This window comes from Xiphias gladius, chromosome 4, assembly GCF_016859285.1.
Source record: "Xiphias gladius isolate SHS-SW01 ecotype Sanya breed wild chromosome 4, ASM1685928v1, whole genome shotgun sequence".
NCBI lineage: Eukaryota > Metazoa > Chordata > Actinopteri > Istiophoriformes > Xiphiidae > Xiphias > Xiphias gladius.
Window position 1 is genome coordinate 24736704 of NC_053403.1, and position 22484 is coordinate 24759187.

Genomic DNA, 22484 nt, shown 5'->3' on the forward strand with positions numbered 1-22484 from the left:
ACCAATTACACTGTCAGAGCAAAGAAACCCCAATTGTTATCAATCGTACTGTAAATAATTATTGATTCAGGTTAGGTCTAGTTTTATAGCCACGTTATTATTATGAACACTCGTGATAAATTATTTCAGGATCTAGGGATAAGTCAACGGAACTGAATTTCAAACAAGGTAGCACTTTTTGTTTGTGTTTACGAACTCACGTTGTGAGCGGCTCGGGCTCTGCGTGCTTCTGACGCTTCCAACGGTCCACTGGCTGCCGATGCGCCAGGATCTCTCCTGGTGGCCAGTCCAATTATGACACATGGTCCGTTGTCAATGTGTTTGTGTAAGGAAGAGAGAGAGAGAGAGAGAGAGAGAGCGGGCAAGGAGGGACTGATCGATTCAATGTGCTGTGCACAGTTCTACAAAGAAGCAACAACACAAATCCTTACGTTAGAGATCTTTTATGTTATAATGAGAAGTGTGAAAATATTTTCAGTTTGCTATGAAACTGGTGGGACAGCTCCTAGATATCAGCTGTCATCTCAAAGAGTCAAGTGTGATTATAGATAGTCAACATCATGTGTCATGATGTCAGTCTAGGCTAGTCTCTGTTTCACAAGCCTCTGCGACTCAGTACAGTCTGTCATTCAACATTACTTTCAGTGCCATAAGAAATTAAAACCTTTGTGATATAGTTAAACAATGATTACATTGTAAGCACAAAAAAACCCCCAAACTACAGCTCCCATTAAAGAAAACTACAAGTGCAGCAGCAGGTGTTCTTAGATCATTGTAAGTTGGTTTTGTCCATCTGTAAAACTCACCCACATACTCCTCTAAGCCGTTTTTTTCAACTATAGTTGTAATCTAACAACTTCTAACACGTTCATCCGCTATGTCCTGCTGTTATTACAGACATGTGTGAACTCGCCGGGAACGCTCAACCTGCTCATGGGCTCAACTCTTCTGTCGAGCCATTACTTTTCAGTGTTTCCCACAGAATTAGAGTGTATTTGTGGTGGTATCTGAATAATACCACATAGAAGGTGCTCCGCCGAAAATATTTTAATTGCCAAGTACTTTGTCACAAATAAATAACTGAACAATATATCCATCTCTCTTTCTCTGTCTGCCGACAATCTCACTTGTTGCTTCAGCCCTAGTTGGCTCTCCTGCAGCAGTATGTTGGCTAATGTCCTCCTCCGCCTCTCCTACATCTCTCTCTTCATTAGCTGTTTTTTATTTGAATGGACCAGAACCTGGCAGATCTGGTTTCACTTTTGCTCTCCTTTACCAGTAGCGATGATGCCAACACTATGAAAATAAAACCCAATTTGAAACAAAAAGAATAATCCTTGAATAACTACATATAATTTAGCCACAATATGATTCTGTTAAAAGAAAAAAAATCTAAAATTCAGGGGTCTGCACTTATCATCAAGGGGGCCAGAAATCCCCCAGTGGCTTAATTATTATTGTGTAAGTCCATTCACACATCTGCTCTAGTTTCACATCTGTTCATTCCATTATGTTTGACCTTTGTGAATTGAAACATTGTTCGTGATTTTCATTATTTCCATGAAATGAGTCTTGTTCTCCCAGTCGGTCACAATGGCTTTTGTTTAGCTAAATGTCCTGACCTCATAAATATTTCCTTTTTTCGTCTTACTGAAGGAAAATTATACAGAAATAAATTGCCTGAACAATCCTTCAATCAATCCCCAATCCTCACCTCAAAAGTAGAAACAAGAAATTATGCTCCAGCTTTGAGATGAGGCTTCATCGTTTCTGCATCAGTCTCCATGAGACAGCCTGTGTTTTCTGGCCCCATCAGCCATTCTTCCCCGTGCATGCTGTTCACTGTGCAAACAGGAACATATTTTAGTTGCATTTGTCGAGGCTTGAGGTTGAAAAGCTCAAACATGGTTGCTAGGGATCGAATGAGAGCTAATGTCTCAGTGTCAGTTAAATGGGAGAGCTCTGTTTTTTTAAATACTCATATAACTAATTGATATCCGGTAAACTATACATTACAGTGTGTGTGTGTGTGTGTGTGTGTGTGTGTGTGTGTGTGTGTGTGTGTGTGTGTGTGTGTGTGTGTGTGTGTGTGTGTGTGTGTGTAATATAATATGTATGCGCCCCGGCAAATCTGCTAAAACTGTTGTTGCGGTAAAATAAATGAAACTAAAGACAATGTTTGCAGGTCCATTCTGCTTCTGATCTGATGCATCATTGTATTAGTTCTGCTGGATCCTGCACTTAACTTGTCCTTGGTTCTACAGCCTGCAGCCTATCAAAGACACAGCCTAGTCAGCATTATATACATCTGTAAATAACACCAAATGGCTGCAGCTGAGGGGGTACTGATGTCTCACTGAGCCAGTGGCCGTCACTTTGTTCATTCTGGAGGGAGAAGGCTTGGCATGCATATCCCCCTGCAGACAGAGCTGCAGTGTTTGTTTCTAACCGTGGCAGGCAGAGCCCTGCACAGAGCAGCCTGTAGTGGATTTATCGACCCGCTGCTCGCCAGCCGCACGAGAGAAGTCATTAATCAGGCCTCAGGGGCAGGATGACACAGGGCAGTGCTGTTTTTCTTCTGGGCTTTTCTTGCTCATGAAACCTCAGTCTGCAGCCAGTCTGATGTGCTGTGAGATACAAGACAATTCTGAACCCTAAGCTGTAACCTCGACTGGTTATTTAATGTTTTTGCTCTGAGATCCCCTTTAAAGTTGTGTTAATTTTTCGTTTAGTATTAGTTCTTGTCATGTGATTATCGCATGTTTTAGACTAGTTGTAGTCAACAAAAACTTAAGACATTTTCGTTTTCGTCAGTGAAGTTTTAGTTTCGTTTTTAATGCACATTTAAAACTGTTATGCTTTCTAAACCAATGATTCCGGGCCTTTTTTATCTACTCCCCAAATCCATCAGATAAGCTTAACAACTGCTTCAACAAGACTACCATGTTCCAAATGTGTTCTTTTGAAAGCATTATAAAATGTATCTTTAACACCAGCTATTATATGAAAGTGTATATTTTCATAGTATGTATTTATTTATTTAAGACAATGTATCAACGATGAAGTGGAATTTTCAGCGTTTAGACTTGGTCTTTTTCCTTCAGTAGGTTTGGTCCCGTGCGCATTCATGCCTCTAGCACCTGCAGTGACAGAAACCGGACGTTATAACCACCTATCACTTACTTTTAGCAAACCTGACTTATCTACACTTATTTACACGCCTTCAGCTGCTGCTGTAGCCATATACGCAGTCACATCTACACAGTCACTCTTAATAGCAGCACAAGGTATTATATCTGTCTCAGGTTGGTGGGAGACATGTCCTGTTCGGACGGTTTACTGGGCCTTAGCTGGTAGTTTATTGGTTATTGGGACAACATCAAAAGTGTTTATACTTGTCCTGAACAACCACACTGGAAGACGGAATAACAGGCCAGCCATTACAGAGGGGTTTAGATGCAATATCATTTAAATATGGGGATAACGGCACACATTTTCAGACAGTCTTAGACGGAAGACATTCATAGTATTGCACTCAATTGTTCACATAAAAAGCGATGGAAATTACTGTGTAAAGGAAGAAAACTACAGCTAGAGAGGGATGTTCACAGCCTGAAGTGGGTGTAAATGTTGAATTATCAGCATCAGAAAGTTACAGAAACAGTAAGACAATTCGACGTCTGAAAGGTGTGGGCTGATGGAGTGTACTAGAAGCTTAATGTTATATCCACAATCCTCGTTATGTGAACGTTAACTTAGCTTTTTATAAATGGCGGTGTGCTGGCCTGCATGTTTTTATGGTGTTTCCCTGCTGTTTTGTTGACGCCTCAGTTTTCAATAGGAAAGTCAGGGAATTTAGTCCAGGAGGTTGCCCATGAAGTCATTAAAACAAGTAGAGGAGGGAGTTGTAGGGACACTTGGTATGGTTCACAGACAAAGGGGTGACATGCTTGAATTTAGGCCCCAGTTACTAAGTAAGTTACTAAGTAACAGCCACATTGGTTCTTAAAGATGTTTCATTTGTTTCAGCTCTCTAAACCGAAAGGTAACATCATATGGTTTCAGTCTAACCCTCAACTGAAAACCATGTGTGCTGGATGTCTTCTTCCCAATCCCTGATGCAGGCTAAATTTGAATTCCAGAAGCTGCCCTGTGTGATGATCAGTGACCCTGATCGTCACATAGGACAGCACATTTGGGTCTTGAGTAGCTTCTTTAGGGGTAGACTGGCAGCCCTACCCAGACTCTGGGTTAGCTGTGAATATTTGGAGCCGGTCCAGTGAGTGCTTTTTCTCTGAGGCTATTACAAAAAACATGACCTATTTTACTCAGAAGGGGGAGAAACAGCCTGTTATTTTATTCCTGTCATGTTTGTGTTCTTGCCTCACTTTTTCTCATTTAACCAGCAATTTACACATAGTGATTAGTTATACTATGCTGTGTGGTGTTCTTGTATCAAAATACTGATATATTTTGTTAGAAAAGTGGGATACAGTTCATAGCAAAGTTTGATTTCAAACTGTATCGCCTCATTGACGATCTGCATCTCAGCAACAGAAAACAGTTGAATATGATGAAGACATTCAGCAGTCTGCTCACAGGAAGTCCTCCGTCCCTCTACATGTTGGAGCATGGCCTAAATGGCCTTTGCCTAATAGCGCATAAAAGTGAGTCACAAGACTTTCTGCACATGGAAGTTTTTCCCACAGGACACCGGGCTTTCTGTGGCTAAAGATGGATTACAGACGTGTGATTATGGCCTGTTGTGGCGTTTTCCCAGGACTTAGTTTTATTTTTTTTATGTTATTATGCCCGCAGCTTGCAAACTATCAAAATTAACAACATAAATCCTTGTACAAATGTATTTATTTTCAGCCAAGATAAGTATATGTTTTATATACAGTAATGCGTCAGATGGCTTAAGAAATTCTGCTGCCCCATGCTGTTTTACTACTGTTATGTGAGACCAAGCAGTGAAGTTGTGTGTCAGTATTAACAACATGGGGAAAATTTTTTGTAATTTCATATTCCTTTTGTAATGGGTCCCTGAATCACTGCCTTTCACACTGTTAGCCACTTCTTTACTGTGCGACTTTTAGCCTTCGCAACAGGGTATTACACTTCACAATGTAAGAGATAATTGAACTTAATTGTAGCACATAGGTTATTAATTTCCTTTTTCAAAAGGAGACCACTTTTTTAAAACTGCAAGTCAACAAAAGTTTTTAGTAATTACACAAGCTCTGCTATAATTTTGTGTTATAGCAGCAATGTGTTGTGGACTGAAACTGCTGTGGCAGATCCAAGTCTTGTGTGCAGAGCAACCACTAGGAATGAACCTGTGTTAGCACTCTCGCATACAGTACATGGATTAAAGACGTGCTCAGTATCACACGTCAAACATTGGGTTTGTTTGTGAAAGCGGTATTAGTGCCACATTTAGTCAGTGATCATATGAGGTGTCAGTTGGTCTGTATCGTCCAGTGTAAGGTCCTCAGGACGATGCCACAGAGCTGGAGGTTTTACAAGCCCTAAGCTCAGGGCTCATAACCACAATGCCCTGTCATAGCCTGTGAATTAAGGTTGCAAACCCAAATATTCACAAACCTCATTTCCCCATACGAAGGCCAAATAAAACAGCCTGCATACGATTCCTCAATTATTCCCCACGGTTTGTCCCTCCCTTTGTCACTTTTCCATGCTGAGGCTGTCTCGTCTGCTTTGCAGGTACAACGAAATTAGAAATTACAGTATTTTTGCTGCACAGTTGATTCACTTGTCGCACTTGATCTACTGTGTATTCAGTGTGATGATTCTAGTTATCTATATTAAATCATCAGAGTGCATTGGCTTTGGACATTGGTGTTCAGATCTATTTTCTATGCCGTAACTGAGATGTTCTGTCCACAAGCGGGTTCCTTTGTCTAGACATCAGTAAAACCAACTGTGTGACCAAGCGGGACATTTTCTTCTGGACAAATATTTCTTCTTTCTGCAGCACTTTTAGGACACGGTTAATCATTGTCACAGTGAATCTTGTCAGCCAAGATCATCGTCAGCCACATTACTATGCAAAGTGACAAGATAGAAGTTATAAGGCTAAGACTGAAAATTTGTGCAACTTTCCAAAATCGACTGTTCAACAAGCACACGCACATTACGCAGTGATTGGCCAGCTGTGCAGAGGTGTGAAAGTAGGCAGGATTTGACCCTCTCTCTCAGGCTCTCTTTTTTCATTCTTCACACAGCAACTTTTGGCATTTTTTGTACAACCAGGTACAACGCCATGAATGCCTTTGAGAAGGGACTGCAAAAGTGGGTACCCATTGGTACAACTCATCACATCTTGCCCCTCTCTTTTCACTCTGCCATCAAGTGTGGCCATTAGAAGAGTTACAAACACTTTTCAAAGATCTGGTCGCCTGTTGTATGAACTAGTTCATTTTAAGCATACTGAACCCTTTAGGCTAAGAAGGGGTTATCTCTTCCACCTGTAGTTCCTATATGCCTCTCTCGATTTGCCATTGAAACCCACTTAATTTTACCATGTAATTCTTGATTTGTATCAATGGATCCTCTGAAATTAGAGCCTTTCCCTGTGAGTTGCTGACCTGGTTTCAAGACAATAAGGTATTTACACAGCTTTAGTTAGTCTTGGAATGTGACTTTGAGCTGCAATTTACCATTGGTATTTGATTGTGAAAACCACCTACTGTATGGTATACTTATGTTCTTGGGAGTTTTTCTCTTCATTTTACTGTCAATCAGTTCTTCCTCTGTGTTAAATTGAATGCCGAGTAATGAACACCAAGCAAGATAATTTTCTTCAGCGTATCTGTTTTGGACACAAGTCAGCCAGCATATGCATGTTCAGAATGTGTGCATGTGGATTCGGTGAGGTCAAAAATCTAACTGAAAAACACACATAGAAGTCACAATAAACAGTGCAGGTAAAAAAACTGAAAGTTGACAATGCAATAACTTAATAACATTGGAAAGATACACATAAGACCAGGATTTGAGCATCTTTGTTATTTTTTTTAATCTTACTGTAAGTTAAGTACAGTAAGAAGCATGACAGCCTTTACACATGAATAATTCATCCAGTGAGTGGGATTCACTGTTTCAGTTGTGTCTCCCTCCATGGAGGCCTATTCTAAAGGGTATGATTGATTATGGATTGTCTGTGATGGGTCAGCAAATGGCACAGTGCGATTGGGAGCGGGTGAAACCAATGAACCAGTTACAAAGACAGAAAAAGAGGGACTGCTTGAATGATGTGGCAAAGTGTGTAGCATTAAACAGGAGTCCTCCATTATGCATCTGCCTCTCTGCTAACCTCCATTAGGCCTTCAGCTGCTGCTGTAGCCAGGGGCTCACTGATAAATGAAATGAAGTTTCCATACAATTCCTTTGAAGCTGGCACAATAGATTAAATTCATTTTAAATTCTTACACCTAAATGCTTCATTTCTGTGACTGGGGTAGTTTGTTGTTCCCATTGGAATCACATTATAACATGTTTCCCTAGACTGAGCTCTAACATATGGTGTTTATTGATCTTATATAATGGGAAATAAATATAGTAATAGTACTTTACGATCCATGTTTAAAGCTTTTGAATCTCTGAATTGCTGTAAGAAGATGTTGCTGGGGGTGTGGGTGAAATGTACAATCAGTCTTGTATTTGTTCTGACTAATTCCTTAATGTGTTACCATAGCACATCATAGTATACAGTAGCATGTTACTATAGCATATTAGCATGATTTGCTAGCATATGTCGCATATCTGAAACTTCATGCTACTACGTCTGAGAGTCATTTGTTTTTGAGGTATTCTGTTGTAGGAAAAATGTAAATTCTTAGGGAGCACAGAAAGAGAGATGTAAAGCAAACATACAGTGTGAGGTGAAAGAGACAGGTGCATGCTTGGAAGTTAGTTATTGTAGTTTTGGCCCACTGACTTGGCCCGCTTATCAACACGGTCAGCAGTAGCAGCAGCAGTGACTGACACACATGGAGGCTGTTAACTGTGTGTACTTAAAAACCTTTAGCATCCGATCGCTGCAAAACTCACACTTATTTTTTGAGTCATCACCCAGTCAATTCTAAACACACAAACATGATACACATTTTTGTAGATTCAGTGTGACTTTAACTTCCCTAAGATATCATTATCTCCCCTGTCCATTGCCTATAATGTCCATAAACAACGAATGTATGTGAAAAATTTCCATTCTGTTGCATTCAGAAAGTATTCAGGCCCCTTCACTGTTTTCACATGTTATTATGTTGCAGCCTTATGCTAAAATTATTTAAATTCATTTTCCCCCCATCAGTCTTCACTTAAAACCCCATAATGACAAAGCCAAAACAGAATTTTAGAAATTTTTGCAAATGTATTAAAAAGGTTAAAATTAAACATCCGAATTAACATTTACTCAGTACTTAGTTGAAGCACCTATGGCTGCGATTACAGCCTCGAGTCTTCTTGGGTTTGATACCACAAGCTTTGCAGACCTGGATTTTGGGATCTTCTACCATTCTTCTCTGCAGATCCTCTGCAACATGACAAAATGTGAAAAAAGTGAAGGGGGTCTGAATTCTTTATGAATGTACTGTATTGTAATGATAGATAATTCGACTCTGGATGAAAGTGTTATACACAACCTGCATAACAATCATCTACCATTTAAAATCATATACAGGGTTTCATACTGTATGCACATGGCTGCTGACTCATATCGAGACTATGTGGGGTTAATAAATATTTCTGAGAAACACAGATGGTTGTCTTTTACATGATGGCTCCTCTAAAATTAAAAATTTGCATATAGAAGGCATTTGTTAACCAAAAATGCAGACTATATTAACATGTTTTGCTTAAATCTAGGAGATACTGGCATATTAAATGAGACACTTATCAGTTGTTGGATATCTCATTTTAGGTAGTAATTACTCTCGGTCTTTTCTGTGTAACATGAATCCATGCTGTAAATGAATTCATTCACAATACTCTAGGGTGATATGCATCTTCCAAATGGCATGTATTTCATTGCCCATCTCATTATTCATTGTCGTTTTCACAGGCAACACATCTTTTTGCAGGGAATGTGTTCAATTAATCTGCAAACGTGTCTCTGTGTTTGAAAACAGAGGACAGGGTTTGTGTTTGGGTATGGTTTTGTTTTGCGTCACATTTTTACACATCATATAGAAAAATGTTTGCTTTGGAAAGCCTCAGGGTAAATTTTGTCTTCATATTATCCCGTAAATTTTACATTAGCCATAACTTGAGCTACTATTTACCACCATGCTGAAGGAATTTACACTTTGTCCCTTCTTGTTATTTTACAAATAATGCAACAGTTAAAAGTTTTCTTTCCGGAGAACACCGAATCTTTTCATTTTGTACTCCTGCTAGCCTGGGTTTTTATTACATCAATATCACATGTGCACATATCTCAAGAAAACATGTTTGGTATGCTTATGCACAAAACTGGCATTACATTCGAAAGTTATCACATCTTGTCTTGTTTTGAAATGGTCCCCTTCCAAATTATTCACACTATTGTTATCCTGTTGTGTCTTCCAGCTCTTACGAGAACTGAAACACCCAAATGTGATCGCCCTGCAGAAAGTGTTCTTGTCCCACAGCGACAGAAAGGTTTGGCTCCTCTTTGACTATGCTGAACATGATCTTTGGGTGAGTGTCTCTGTACCATTGATACATGCAACAGTATGTGTCCTATAATGTGAACTGATATTTTCAAAATGCAAATCCTTCACTTTACCTGGCAGAAAACGTACTGGGCCATGTAAAGAAAAGGCTTACTCGTGTTCAAATAAAGACAAATAAAGCCAGAATACAACTTGAATTAGTGGTGTATTTGATTGTGGAAATGACACATATTTACTTTACTTTATTTACCGTTATATTCTCCGTACTGTGTGCGGCTTATTAAAACTTAAAAGGCAAACAAAGCATCCACCTCTCAGCGATCCACCTGGCTATAGGCTTGACTAGAGAAACAGTTATGACATGCTTCAGAGACATTGGAAATGCTTAGCCAAGGAAAAAGATTACAACGATTCATATTTCCTTATTATTGAAGATCCGTAATGTATTTTTGCTGTAACGTCAGAGTTTCATTTTCTCATTTATTCCTGAATAAAATCTTGGGTACTTTGAGACTTTTCCTCTTTAAAATATTCCCCTTTAGACTATGCCTGGCAGCAGCAATTAGGTTCAACCATGGGCCATTTTTTTTTCCATCATTGTTTATTGGTGGGAAACACTTCACAGGTGCGGTAATAGCACAATATAACACAAGATTGTATGTTTTCAATACGTTTTGTTTTAGATTTCTTTTAATTAATTTAAGAATGAGAAAAACTTGTAAAACTGAATTAGGAGTGTATATGTTGTCAGATAAACTGTAGTGAATCCCAATAGCAAGTGAAGGCTAAGTGAGAGTTAAAGCACCTTATGCTTAAGGAAAAGTTTGACATTTCTAAGAAAAACAGTGAAATGTCATTTTTACACGTTGTATAGATTTAACAAACAAGATGTAATGTGAGCTTTGGAGATGTTGGTAGACAGATTTTGTTATCTTTGGACAGAGCAAGGCTGTTTCCCCATGTTTCCAGTCTTTATGCTAAGCTAACCGCCTGCTAGCTGAAGCTTTATATTTAACAGACACCCATCAGAATGAGTAGATCTGAAGATCTAACTCTCTGCTAAAAAGAAAATAAGTGTATTGAACTATTCCTTCCCTCATTTGGCAAAAAATGACTCATTAATGGGAACATGTGTTCTGCGTTGAACTTGCGAGACTGGAAATGTAACTGATAGGCTTTACAAACACACACTATAAATAGTGACCTCCTTCATTCATGGCTGAATGAAATTACCATTGTCGATACAAATCCGTTATATAGTCAAATATGGCAAATATTTTACATTTGTTATACATTATTAGAGTTAATTTTAGTACCATTCGCTGTTTAAAAAGCATACCTCTCTTCATGAGTCTCTTCAGATTTAGATGTTGGGAGGTCATATTTATTGGAATTTACGTGAGCCTTGTTATCAAAGTGTTATCTACAGTAGATTTATGAAGAGTTGCGTAAAAGTTTTGATACAAGCTATAAAATTCAAAATATTTGCCGCTTCCATTTGCCTACCACTGGACTGGACTAGACAGCATCCATTTATCTGCCAGTAATCTGTCAATAGTAAATTTCTAATCTAATTTACCGAACACTTTGTCTAGTAGCCAGAAAGGACTTGGAGGTGCAAATCCCTTCTAAAAAGGGCCAACTGCCAAAGTGTCTGGTAAATTAAACATATTCATCTGTCTCCTGGTGTTGATTACCCAACCTTGTAGGCTGTAAACTCAGGAAACCTTTTGTGTATCACCAGCTGCCAATAAGGTTACACAATAAAATCACAATGTGCATTAATCACAGCATTATAAATTACCTAATTTACCAGCACCACTGGGATGTGAGGAAGCTGTTCTTGTAAATGTTGTGGCTACGCTGTCTGAACTTACAAGACATGCTTCACTCCACAAGCACAACTGAGGTGAAACCTTTCTCTGCCTCGTAGCACATCATCAAGTTCCACCGCGCCTCCAAGGCCAACAAGAAGCCAATGCAGCTGCCCCGAGGGATGGTGAAGTCTCTCCTATATCAGATTCTGGATGGGATCCATTACCTCCATGCCAACTGGGTGCTCCACAGGGATCTGGTGAGCGGCTATATTAGCTTCACTGCTCCAGTTTCCCTTTACAGACGCACACCAGCTCAAGCACACACTTCATCTCGTAGCTGCTTCCGAAAGCGACACCGTTAATGTCACAGAAACACTATGACCGAGGAGAGGTAGAAGTTTCTCTTGTATCAGCCATGTGTAGTGGCACAACTACAGATAAATAGAGACTTGGAGATAAAAATGGCAAATTATACAACCAGCCAGGCCACAAAAAGAAAACCTGAAAAAACAGCAGTTTTGTTAGTCTAGGTAAATTCTGTAGAGTAACATCTCAAAGCTTTAGTAAGGTAGAACTGTCTAGATAACTGTAAACATGTAAATTTATCTTTAAATTCTGGTTACTGGAAGATCTCAAAAACAGATTTTATTTATTTTAATTTATGCTAATTAAAAAACTGCTTTCAGAAACCAAGTATATAGCCATGTTTTTCTACAGTCCATGATTTAGTCCATGGTAATTTCCATATATCCACTGACTGGTTACCTCCAGCACTGCTTTCATGAGTTAGCTCAGTAGTTTGCTAGACAGCTACTTTAGAGCAAAGATATTAATGTATTCTTTCCTTAATGCTATTTGTGAATGTCTATGTTCTTGTACTTAAACGTATGCCAAAGATTTGTACTGCCAAGGCCATATTGTTCATTATGGCATAAAAATTGACAACATTAATAATAATTTGTGCAAAACAGTACAGCTCTTTTCCGAGCTGCTTCTACTGCCAAAGTTAACTTCTTTTAGTTTGTGTAGAATTTAGGCATTTAAATGAAAAGAGGTAATGGTTAGCCAAATAAAAATTACCCTACATTGTCTTAACAAATAATTAATCCTAATCTAAAATGATAACATTGGAGAAAAGATTTTTCGCATCTGTGAAACTCTGCTATGGTTTGCCAGCTAGCTTGACGCTAGCTATTAACCTATATCTATAAAAGAGATATTATTCTGTTGAGGTGCACCTTGTCTCTCTCTGCCACGTGTCACACCAAGCCATTACAACTAGCAGAGCCATATTATTTCAGTTGCTGTTATGTCTCGATGTGGTATATTATTTTGAATTTGATTGTCTGGAGGAGTTTGATTGTAATGGCTGAGGAGCAGCACGTCCTGAACTCTGAATGTTGTCTGACTCTTGTCCAACCTTTTACCAGGCTACAACATACTGGTGGTTCCTGTGAGATTCTCTGCACCTCTGTTTTCCCACAGTGCTTTGATTAGAGGGAGATTTCATTCTCTGTAGCTGAGAGTCACACTGGAGCCAGAACACAGGGCTTCTCATTGTGTGTCTGTTAAGATGGCTGAACGGCAGGAATTAAATTAAAATTGTTGTGTGCGCGCAGAAGAAATCTTGCAATTAAATGAAATTTTGCATTAACTCCACAGTCTCGGTTGGCTAAGCTAGATGAAATTTTAACAAGGGTTAGCTCACAGACAATCAGCTCTTGTCTGGTCAATAATATCATAGCCCATGTTTTTCTGGTACATTGCTTTCCTCTTCTAATGTCTAGTTATGTCTTTTATGGAAATTATGACAATGTTCATAAATTTGCAAAAAAACTGAGACATTTTCTTTTATTTCTAAAGAATGAGGTTCAAGTACGCTAAAGTAAGTAGTTTTAAATGCTGTTGCCTCACTTTGAATGTTGTGGCAAAGGCATCAGATGAGTTCATAGAGGCAATGTTGAAGATGTTATTTTAAAACTCTAGTTAGTGAAGCTACAAACAACTATCCAGTAGTTAAGCCACAGCACACTCCACTTTTGTTGAAGGTAGTAGGCTACACTACAAGCTGCTCATAAAAGTAGCTTAATAAACTGAAGCTATTTGACATCAAGAAACATCTATTGTTAAGACAATATCATATGCAAATACACTCATTTTTTTCAGATTTAATTTACCAAATTACAAAACAAATTAGTCTGGTTGCCCGCTTGTTTTACACAAAGACAGGGAAGTGCAGAATCTGTGTTTGGGATGATTGTGGGATGCAGTAGGGATGGGAATCAAGAACCGGTTCCAAATTGTCCAAACCGTTGGAGTCATATGCCTCTGAGCTTATCAGTTCCCTTTATCGATGCTGACATGTTTTTCTGACAGTTGTGCAATGCAAAACAACGACATCAAACTTGTGCATCTACGCTGCTAGAAACCTGCAAGAAGAAAGAGTCCTGGCGGAGAGGAAGAAACGGTCCAAAGCGTGGCTCCATTTCACGAAACAGATGACGTCAGTACTAGTTGTAATGCAGCATTTCCCATATGTAGGCTCTACTTGGGTGGCCCACCCACGTAGATAAAATCATTCAGTTTCAACCCAACATCTTACTTCCTTCTTTTCCAAATAACAAATTTTTAGCCAGACACCTGTCTGAGTTGCGTGTGCTGCAGTAATTGAGTGGAGACGAGAGGCTTCTCTGTGGTCGGTGACCTAGCTAGCATCTATTGATAGTCCGCATGTGAGGTGTTTAAGAACATCTGTAAATCGTAGGTGCGCTACTTGGAAATGTAGTTAAACTAGTAGAGTTGCTACTTTTAGTGTCACTATTCTCCAACACTGCATGTAGGCAGCCTGAGACAGTGACACACCCCTGGATTATTTGGAGGAACTGATATAATGTATAAATGTCTGTGATACTTTCAATATGTTTCAGTAGATTAATACCTAACTTCACATGTCAGCTCAACTAGTGCTTCTTTTCTCTGGCTTGCCCACTGCCACACTTAATTGATTCATTTAATTTGTAGGGTCTCGTCATTCCTGGTAATAATAATAATAATAATAACTAGACCTGCAGGTGGGTTTTAACGGGGAACAAGCTACCTGCGCAATCCGTACCTGGCGGTTTGTCGAGGCAATGCAAGTTGGACCTGCAGTCCTACGGGCACAATGCTCAGATTGAGAGCAGCACAGACATTGGAAAAGATGCCACCAATGTTGGAATCTTTCTGAGGGTTACTCCAGAAAGCGTGGTTAACATAATCTGGCATAAACCCTTGACTTGGGGTCGAGTGAACCTGTTGCAACTTACTCTTAAGTTTTCGGGTAAGTGAACTGACAATCAATATGGTCCTTAGATGCTACATATAACAATGTATGCAGATTTGACTTCATCCTAAGATGAGTTTGATAATGTTGGTTTTGCATACTTTTCATGTTAATAGGAGTGACGGTTGCCAAGATATCCAACACTTCCTGTTTTGACTGAAACCTATAGGACATAACGTGCACATTTTTTGGAGTATCAAAACTCTTTTAATAACTTTTGATCAAGAGAGTCCATAGATTCTATGTGCAAAGTTTTGTGCAGATCGGACTCACAACCAAGGAGAAGTTTGAAAAAATAGGTTTAGCATATTTTGTAATTTTGCAAAAAAACAAAACAAAATAGGCGGACATGAGCGTGGCCTATATCACGAGATTCAGCTAAATTCAGAGAACATGTGCACATAAGGTTTTTGAATGTGCAATGTGGGAAAAAAAAAAACTATGTGGGATTTACTGGCCAAAACACACTCACCTTGTTTATAGCGCCACCTGCAGGTGAAAGTGTCATTGTCATTTTTGACGTGTGCAGCATTCTATGCCTCCCATGAAAATTTCACTTATGTAACTTTTACAATATATGCTGCAGCCCCACTTTTACTAACAGAAGGGGAAAAAAATGATTAATTAAAAAAAAAAATCCTGAGCAGTTACAATAGGCTTCCCAGCACCGTTGGTACTTGGTGCAATGCTGCTTTACATGCGTTGCCCCCAGCCCTCTTGGGCTTGGACCCCTAATAACTTCATTTATATAGAACTTTTCAAAAACAAGTTGCAAACTGCTTTACAAAGACAAAAAACCAAGAAATATCACATAAAAGTGTACTTAGATAATTAAACAGTTTGAGAGAACACAATTGTAAAATAATGCGTTTTTAAGAAAGACTTATATGAAGAAACAGTCCTGGTCTGCCTGCTCTCCGGCAGGTAAGTCCAGAGTCAAGGGGCCCTAACTCCAAAGGCCTAGTCTCCACTGGGTTTAGCCTCAACCTAAGAACTACTAACAGTACCCTACCAGAGGATCTGCAGCTGCACTGCTCTTTTGGGGTTAGCAGGTCAGAGATATAGACAGGGACCAACCCCTTATGTGCATTAAAAGTAATCATTAAAATCTTAATCTTTTCTCAAACGTACAGGTCCCAAATGTAGAGATACTAAGATTGAGGTTATGTGCATTCTTCTGTCGGATCTTGTGAGAAGTCTTGCTGCGGAATTCTGAACCAGTTGAACCTTGGATAGGTTGATCAACCTGGACAGGAATATAGTAAGTTGCTGTCAAAGATACTGTAACACGTAGATTTATATGATGCAGTACAGGTGCCAAAGACACTAAGTGGTGGGAAGTGATCAGTGGAAGAGTCTGGATCTATAATAGCTTCTGATTTATCTGAGTTTAACTTAAGAACATTTTGTGATAGCAAATTTTTAACGTCTGCAAGGCAGGATTGTAGTGTGCGCAATTGAGTTGGGTTGGAATGAAGTCATCTGCACAGAAATGGAAAGTGATGTGTTCCTTTTGAAAGATTTGACCTCCAGGTAGCATATAAATGGATAACATAATGGATCAAGGACTGAAGCCTAATGCACTCATTGAACGAAGTGGGTAGTGGAGGACTGACACTTTGGTAATGCTGGCTCAGGTCAAGCTGCTTTTTGTATCAGAATAATTGCGACTTTGTGAAGTGAACATTTTTAAACGATTTATTTTATGTAAAGCAATGACAAACTCTGATTTGATTCTCCTATTGCAGTGGCTGGTATACCAAACCTTTTAAGATCTTGCATTGTATCTCATATCCATGTGGTCCAGATTAGAAATGAATCATTTTGACTCCATGCAGCTTCTTAGAAAACATCAGATCTTTCACATGTCAGATTAAAAAACAGAATTGGAACAATTTACTTTCTCTCTGTCTCATATCTGACTGTGCACTGTAAACTCCCACAGACCATCTGTACATGTGGCTCTTATTTATCCCTGCATCTGTCACTCCCTAGTGAGGAACATTTGTGTCTTTGCTTGTGGAGGGAAGAGTATAATTAAGCAAACACAGCACAGCAGATTATGTTGCTAAACACTAATTTGATTACCACCATCACTGCTTTGAAGTCAGATGATCCAGAGAGGATATATTTCCAGATGAGGATCATGAAAGAATAAATGACTGAGATTTTACAGTCTGAGTGAAAGTTAGTTAAGCTGTTGGTTGATTTCTCTGAATGCAGCGCTTAGTGGATAAATTGGGTTCAGAAGTCAGAGGGCAGAGCAGTAACACAGGTCAGGCGTCTATCTACAGGGTTGTCCAGTTTTACATAATCCCTGGCAATCCTCAGTGGTCATGTGGTTGCTGGATATCACATTATGTAAACCTGCAAGGATCAGGGGGCATGTTCAGTCTTTCACACTCTTTCTCTCTCTCTGGTGATTTGGAACAATCCACAGGACATCTCTGCAGGCATTAAATTGTTTGTCTCTTTGCCAGCTTCAATTTATCAATTACTGAACTCTGACCTTTTTTGATTCCATTGCAGTTGCAATGTAAGGCTATTGTTCAGATGAAATTACTTATTAATTAATAAAGACAAGAGTCTACAGCTATGCACAGCAGTGCTTTGAGCTAAATGCTAATGTTGGCATGCTTACATGCTCTCAATGACAGTGCTAACATACTGATGTTAGGCAATAATGTTTACGATGTGCACCATCTTAGTTCAGCTTTTTAGCATGCTATCCTTTGCCGATTAGCACCAAACACAAAGTATACCTGAGGCTGATGTGTATATCATTCGTTTTGCAGGTATTCGGCCATAGAGAATCTGACCTGAAGATGGTGGAAGATAAAAAGTCAGAGGATCACTAAAGTCATTAGAATTCATCGTGTGGGAATCATGAATTGCTGTACCAAATTTAGTGCCAACCCATCCAATAGTTGTTGATAGATACAGTAGATATTTCAGTCTGATCCACAGTGGACTCGCTGACCAACTGAAAAACAGGAAGCCGTAAACATGTGTTTCCATGGTCTCCCTTACTCAAATAAGATGTGTCTTGCTCAAAACAGATGGCTCAACATGTGTCTTTGCTGTTGACCAGAGATACAGTTCTGTTTTTAAAAGTCTATCTGTACTTAGCTCTAAGTACTTTTGCACCTTAAAACTGAATCTGTGTGATTTAGAGTCTAGCTGTTGCTGCTTCACAATAAAATAGGATATCTGCAGATTTGGAAAAGTTCCCTTAATAAAAGGCCTTAGAAGGTATTCAAAAATCTTGACTTTAATTTTCAAAGGTCTTGAATATTTTTTCTTTGCAGCCGTAGACGGTAACATTAGTAACATTAACATTAATAAGTATTAGTAGTGGCAATAGTGTGGTATGTGCAGGCTATCCAGGGACATGGGATACATCATACATATCCATATCTGTACTACAACTGGGATTGCTGTGATGGTAAATTGTGTGCGTAGAAGGCTGTTAGTTGTGTCGAAGTCTGGTTCCTCTTACCTTAACCTGAAACCTAACCTTATCCTAAGCCTAACTATCGAGGGGGGCGCTACAGGAAACACAGTTGTAACGCGAGGGAAACGCTATCTGACAGGGGAACAGACAAACTGTTCAATCCTTTTTTGTGGAGTTTAAGTCAGCCCCACGAGATCTGTAGCACTGTCACTTCTGGCTGCTAGCCCCTTTTTTGGTGCCAAATAGTACAAGCTAGCCGCTGTCAAAATTGGCCAAAATGATGTTAGATTATTCTTTCTAAAAAACTAGTCAGATATCTATTTTGGCACATTATGACCATGGGAGGGCAAACCAATACAACAAGAGACATAACTACTGGTAATTGGGGGCATATTTTTGAGATGTGCCATCAGCTTGCTAGTGCTGGAATGCTAGGCTAACTGTAGCTTTCATAGCCTGCATACAACTTTATCTCCAGGTTCCAAAGTTTTGCCGTCTAGTGACCAAATCCATAGTATTTCCAAATAGGGCTTGCCGATCACTCTCTCTGCGGCCAAGTTGGGTTGTAAATTCTCTGCCAACATTACCACACAGTTGTTGTTGAATTATTCATTCGTTTCAGCTTGACCTACATTTCCTTTCAATCAGTGAAAGTGATGTTGGTTGACTCCTGTCCGTCATGCAGTAAGTTCAGTGCAGCGACCCAGGGCCATACAAGAACTTGCAGGGCAAGTTAATGCTATTAACAATACCAGAACCCTGAAACTGAAGCAGCTAAATTGAATTTAGCCATCATTAATTTTATTATTTACACGTGAGCTTTGCCTACTGTCACATGTCAAAATGACTTCTGTGAGAACAAGGCTAATAAAACAAAGTAAATGCCATCTGGGATTGGGAGACACAATATAATAGTGTATGTTATACCAGAATTTTATGACAAATCAAAATTTTATGTTGTAGACTTTTTGTGATTATGTCAATGTGTGCAATATTTGAAGGCAAACTTAACCACAGCAATAATGGAGAAGTAACACAGCAATAAAATATAAGGCCTCCCCCACTCCTTTACAACATCAGTTCTCCCACAGGAGCTGTTAGGTTGTTTTGCTCCCTGAAGGTCACAACACTCTTATCGTATGCACCAACTCTTCCGGCCCTTTGTAACTATTTTCACTGCAGCTGGATAAAATTCTCTATTGTCAAACTCTGTCTGAGTCTGCACTGATGTATTGCAGTTAGTACTGTTATTTTGCTGTCTCATTGCCAGGGCTTCCTGCCATTGTTACCACACCACAGGAATATCCAAATTCTTTTTATTTTGGTTCTTCTTGCTGGTTAGATTATAATCTTTGTGCAGGTGCCTGGCTCTTTGTCAGTTCTCTCTGTAGATGCAGTATCTACATCGGTAGATGCTAGCTAGGCAGCTGCGCACAGAGAAGCCTCTAGTCCCCACTCAGTTCGTGCAGCAAACACAACTCATGCAGGTGTGTAGCCTAAAATGAGCTTCTTTGAAAAGAGTGAAATAAGGCGATTGTAACTGTGATTTTTAGGTCTGGGCGGGCTGCCCAAGTAGAGCCTATGTTAAGGAAACTCTGAGATGTGAGTAATAACAAATGTAAATTGGGGTGCTGTTCATTGCGAACATGTTCATCTGCTTTTTGAAAAAATGTCCTGAAGGCCTCTCATTGCTTTCAAAATTACTGTAAAAGCAGCAAGTCTTTCCCTGGTTTATGTTGTTAATACACCAGAGACATATAAACTGCGGTGGTCTGTTTATCTGCAGGGAAAGGTGGTCCCACCAGCACATCTTTTATGGCTCCAGTACTTCTGCTGTTACATAACTGTCTGTTTGTGCTGGTGTGTGGCATGTTCTGCGTCTCTACACCGCAGGAATCAGGCATGTGCTTTGCATTGCACCACTGCATAGCGCTCATCCCCCACTTGCCTACCACTCTTCCACTCCCTCCTCCCCGTCCCTCCCACAACTCACACAACAGAGGTGCTTGGCGTGCCTCCCCCACCCTCCTTCAACCCCTATGCCCCTACAAGGGTTATGTAACAACCTCTAGGTAATCCCACCGCCCTGCATGGCTAGCTGAGTCAAGATGCTGACTTAGCAGCTCTGCAGACCAAAGCAAAAGGCATGCACCTCAGTGGACTGTACCAACAGTCAATGTCGGGGAGGACTACTGAAGGTGATCTGTTGTTGCAGTAAATCCAGACTAACCGACTGTATATGTGCTGCACTGTAGACGCACATTACTGTATGCCTGGCTGTTAAAAGCTGTCTGTCCCACACAGTTTTCTTTAATGTTTAATGTTTAGCTTCAGTGATTAAATTGGTATGTACTGTACAATGAATATTATACTTAAAAATCAAAAACTTTTCAGGCCTTGCTTTATTTTTTCAGTAAATTTTTATGGATGCACTATTTTACTGTATGTAAAATTGCTGTTTAACACTCTAAGAAGAATCATATCTACCAAGAGCAACCTGCGTAAAAACCCTAACCAGCTACAAGAGTGAGATCTTTTTCCAACAACTACTGTAGTATATAAGTTGCTTTTCCAAAATATGTCAATAATCATAAAATCTAAAAAAGACCTCCCGGTAAAATAACAAGGCACGATGATCGTGATATAATGAACAGAATATTAAATTTGCATTAAGTTTATTTTAGTTATATATTTTAGTTTATTTTTTTTGATCATATTTAAACACTAAATTAATTCATATTAAGTCATAATTCTTAAGTCAAACAACTGTTTTCCTCCCATGGAGTAAAGTGGACTATCTGCAGTGACTCATATGACTGGTCTGGATCTCTCATAAACTTGGTTCACATTTAAGAGAAAATTCAAGTACAAGTACAGAAGATTGGTGAATGCCATAAATTTTCTTCAATCATTTGTATGTGCCAGGTAAGAAGGATCGTACAAGTGGATCTTGACAGTTCTGGTGACTGTCATCCTGCTGGTCGTGTTGCACTCTCTGTGTGTGGTTGCTACTTTTTAACATGGAACTGATAAAATACAAAACAAACCTCTGTTTTTAAGTCATTTTCACTTTTTGATATATCAAGGAAACTCACTGCAGTCACATACATGTTACTATTGTTACTAAATAATCTTGCATAAATATATACGTCAGTATACAGATCCTTCCTTAACAATTCACAATAAGCACAAGGATCGTATAAATATAATAGCAGGTTCATGCTAAAATCACGTGTCTACAATCACACAATCCTGTGATTGTTAGGACTTACTTTGAGAACCAGAGTTCAATTGGAGCTGGGCCGAGACCCTCCTTTTCATGTGGCTGCGATCCAGGTTTTAATCCCAGACCTGAGTTCAAATGACAGCTTTCCCACCAGGCTAAAGGAGCTGAACCAAACCGGCAGACGCACCAGAGTTAGTTTGACCCATACCGTATAGGTGTTAAAGCATCCAAATTCATACTTACCTAAAATGAATACATTCAACTACAGCATAAAATTTGTTGTGTGCTAGTAACTGTGGGCATTTAAAAGGTGATCATAACCATGGGAAACCAAAAATAGAGCTGAAGAAAAAGAGCAGAAACAACTGTGACTGCAGGTCAGAACCAACTGAGGTAGTTTGAGGGTTTAGAAACTGTTAAAAAAAAAAAAAGAATCTTGAAAGGTTTCAGATGGTTTTTTTCTTTGTATTTATGTTAGCATGTTGATGTCAACGAAAGCAATGCCCTAGAAAGGAACAGCTGATTCTCTTCCACAACACCACAACGTGTCAACGTGATCTTTTAGAATAGGTTCAGAAAGTCACGCAGTAGTTGCCGTCGTGCCGAGAAGTCAACTAGCTCAGCCTGCAGACCTGCAAATACATGTCAGGCAGACGGTCTGAGGTTTTTTTTTGTGTTTTTTCGGTAAATTTCACTGTAAAAACTCCAAAATGTGTACCACCGCCTCAATAGCGCACAGGTAGGGGTTCTTTATCTTGACAATTGAACTGGACTCGTGGCTGTTGATAGCCCCTTTAGGCTGTGACCTTTTGGTTTTAGGACACTCTGTTTATCAACTTGCCCATTCTGTTTTTTAAGTCTGCCTCTGGCTCCTGAACTGGCCTAGTTTTTGAGACAAAGACGTTGATGGTTTTATTAAAGAGGTCCCACGTCCCTAAGGACCCAAGGTTTGCTGGTTTACAGTGGGATGGAGAGTGTTTATTTT

The 22484-nt window shown here is 39.4% G+C and overlaps 1 protein-coding gene across 3 annotated transcripts in view; it reads left to right on the forward strand.

Annotated features, from left to right (window-relative positions):
- cdk19 (cyclin-dependent kinase 19) overlaps window positions 1-22484 on the forward strand; it is a 73555-nt gene that overhangs the window by 19456 nt on the left and 31615 nt on the right. For all 3 annotated transcript variants that reach the window (XR_005707356.1, XM_040125773.1, XM_040125772.1), the window contains 2 exons: window positions 9595-9705; window positions 11614-11754. Coding sequence is in view for 2 of the 3 variants with exons in the window: in XM_040125773.1 (XP_039981707.1) it covers window positions 9595-9705; window positions 11614-11754 (252 nt within the window). In the remaining variant the exon portion in view is untranslated. The remainder of the gene's footprint in view (window positions 1-9594; window positions 9706-11613; window positions 11755-22484) is intronic.